This window comes from Eriocheir sinensis, unplaced genomic scaffold (assembly GCF_024679095.1).
Source record: "Eriocheir sinensis breed Jianghai 21 unplaced genomic scaffold, ASM2467909v1 Scaffold6, whole genome shotgun sequence".
Classification (NCBI taxonomy): Eukaryota; Metazoa; Arthropoda; class Malacostraca; order Decapoda; family Varunidae; genus Eriocheir; species Eriocheir sinensis.
This window is the reverse complement of record NW_026111942.1, coordinates 388,500-390,988: the sequence shown is the minus strand read 5'-3', so window position 1 is coordinate 390,988 and position 2,489 is coordinate 388,500. Positions and strand designations below refer to the sequence as shown.

The following is a 2,489-nucleotide window of genomic DNA, read 5'->3' as shown; positions in this document are numbered from 1 at the left end:
TCACCCACTCCTCCTCCTGCACACTCCGCTCCGTGTACTCGAGGCCCTCGGCCCGCCAGCCTCGCCTGGCCGCCAGGGCGTCCAGCTCCTGCCGCCAAGCCGCCTCGTTGTTGTTGAGCTCGGCGAGGCGGCTGCGCCACTGCTGCACCATGCCGACTTCCTCGGGCTGGTAGAGGCGGTACAGGAACTCCCGGTCCTTGACGGGTTTGGGGACGTCCTTCAGGTTGAACCTGATCTTGCGAGGCCGCGGGGGAAGCTCCTCGGCCTCGATCCTGTCGGCGTTGAGCTGCCGCACTCGTTCCCGCCGCTCGGCAAGCCGCTCCTCTCTATGCTCCCGCAGCTCCCGGTAGCGCCGCCTCCTCGCGAGTCATGCCGCTGTGGCACTCCTCGCAGGAGATGAGGTAGATGAAGTCTCAGCACACTTGTACGCGTTCCCCGCTGTGCCCGTCAGCTGCACATCAGCTTCTCCTTTGGCAGCAGCGGTCTCCGCCTTAGTTGCAACGTCATCTTTCTCTTCCTCTTTTTCCTTTTTCTCTTCCTCTCCTTCCTTCATCTTTTCCGTGACTGTCTCAGCTAATCCCTCTTCCACTCCTACGCAACCTCCACTCTCCTGCTCCTCCTCCTTCTCCACCTTCCTCTTCTCCCCTTGTTCCTCCTTGGCCCTTGCCGCCACGTCCGTGTAGGTGAGGGCCACCGTCGTGGTGGCGGCCCTTGAGTCGGTGTCGCAGAGAGTCTGCACCGCCAGCTGCAGCTGCTGGAACCTTGCCGTGGCCGCCGCCACGTCGTGCGGGTTCTTGTCTGGGTGGGCGGCGAGGGCGAGGCGCCGGTACTGCCTCCTTATCGCCTCCTGCGTGGCACCGCGCGCCAGCCCCAGGAGGTCGTGGTAGTGTCTGGTGGTGGCCATCGAAGCGCCGTGCGTCACGGTGTGGTGCCCGAGAGTGGTGTGCTGTGCGTGCATGTGTTGGTGCTGGCCTTCCAGCGTGCTGCAGCACAGCCTCTTGGGCGATGAGATCTGCCCGTGCTTGGTGCTCGGGAATTTCTGTTTCTTGGATTGGGGTGGGCGTGGGTGGGTGGTGTACAGGGGGATGTCGAGATTCAGCACTACACCTCGGTTTGGGGAAACTGTTTTTGGGTAGCTCGGAGTTATTATTGCACCCCCCCGAGTCTAGAGGTGGTGGTGGCTGCCCGAAAGTCCTGTGTGTACGTGCGTGTGTGTGTGTGTGTGTGTGTGTGTGTGTGTGTGTGTGTGTGTGTGTGTGTGTGTGTGTGAAGTTCTGAGGCTCGCTTGGCCTCGTGGGTCAGGCACGGGATTTTGATTTCTTGAGATGGAGTCACCCTTTTCCTTTCTCTTACCCTACATAGGGTCGAGATTTACCACATCACCTCGGTTTGAGATATGCCGTTTTAGGGAGTTCGGAGTTGACATTGCATGGGGCGAAATCTAGAGCTAGTTGCACCTTCTGTAGGGAAGATCGCTACGGGAGCTGATTGGCTGGGTGGAGGGAGGGTGATGTTTGCTACGGGAGCTGATTGGCTGGATGGAAGGTCTTATTTATAAAGTAATCTTCGCCTCGGTTCGCCTGTTTGAAAAGCCTGTCGTTGACGTTGCCGGGGTATTCACGGACTGTTTTGTGACCCTAGTGGTGGCTGTACACGCCTTCAGCATCATGAATGGTAAAGTCACCCGTGACAACTTGGCCAAGCTTCTCCGCGGCCTTGGGAAATAGTCGTAATGGCAGCCCGATACGTTTGATTAAAACAACGGCCCTGTGGGGTAAGAAGTGAGCATTTTCTCCCTTCAATAATTGTTTAATCACACCATCTTAAGTATTGTGCGAAACATATGAGTAATAACACTGGTATTTGTCCCGAGGTTACGGCCGTGACGTCACCGGCGGAAGAGATAATGGAAAGGGAAGGAGAAAAAAATGGAGCTGGAAGTGGAAGGAGAGAAGAATTGGAGGGAAAAAACTGAAAGGGAAAGTGATAAAGGAAAGTAAATGCGAGGAGGAAGAGAAGGAAGGAAAAAAGGGAGCTGTTAGTGGAGGAAGAGAAAGATAGAAAATATTGGGAAAGTTGCGGAAAATGTGTGATTGGAGGGAGAGAAAAAAGTGTAGGGACGAGAGAGAGAAAGTGGACGATAAAGCTAAATGCTGGATAATAAGAGAGGCGGGACAAGGGACTGAGAAGGAGAAGGACAATAATGGAGAGAGGGATAAAAACTGAGAGTGGAGGAAAGGAAAGGAGGAAGAAACTAGGAAAAGGAGACACTGAGGGAAAAGGAAGTAAAGAGAAAAAAGAAAGGGAGAAGGAAGTGTGAAGTTAGCATAGTAGTAAGGAAGGAAGGAAGGAAGGAGGAAAATAAGAGTTTAAGGGAGCGAGGAAGGAGGAGTAGGGAGGTGAAAGGAAGGAAGTAAAAGGAAAGTAGCAAGTGATGGAGAGAAGAAGGAGGTGGCGGAGGAGGAGGAACGGAGGAAGAGGAGGAGAGA

General features: G+C 54.7%; 1 protein-coding gene across 1 annotated transcript; it reads right to left on the bottom strand.

The window, feature by feature from the left end:
- Positions 1-362: 362 nt before the first annotated feature.
- LOC126993317 (dnaJ homolog subfamily C member 17-like) lies at positions 363-1,934 on the bottom strand. The gene has a single exon (XM_050852266.1). It carries the CDS (start codon positions 956-958, stop codon positions 368-370), a length of 591 nt encoding a protein of 196 aa, XP_050708223.1. The 5' UTR covers positions 959-1,934; the 3' UTR covers positions 363-367.
- Positions 1,935-2,489: the final 555 nt, after the last annotated feature.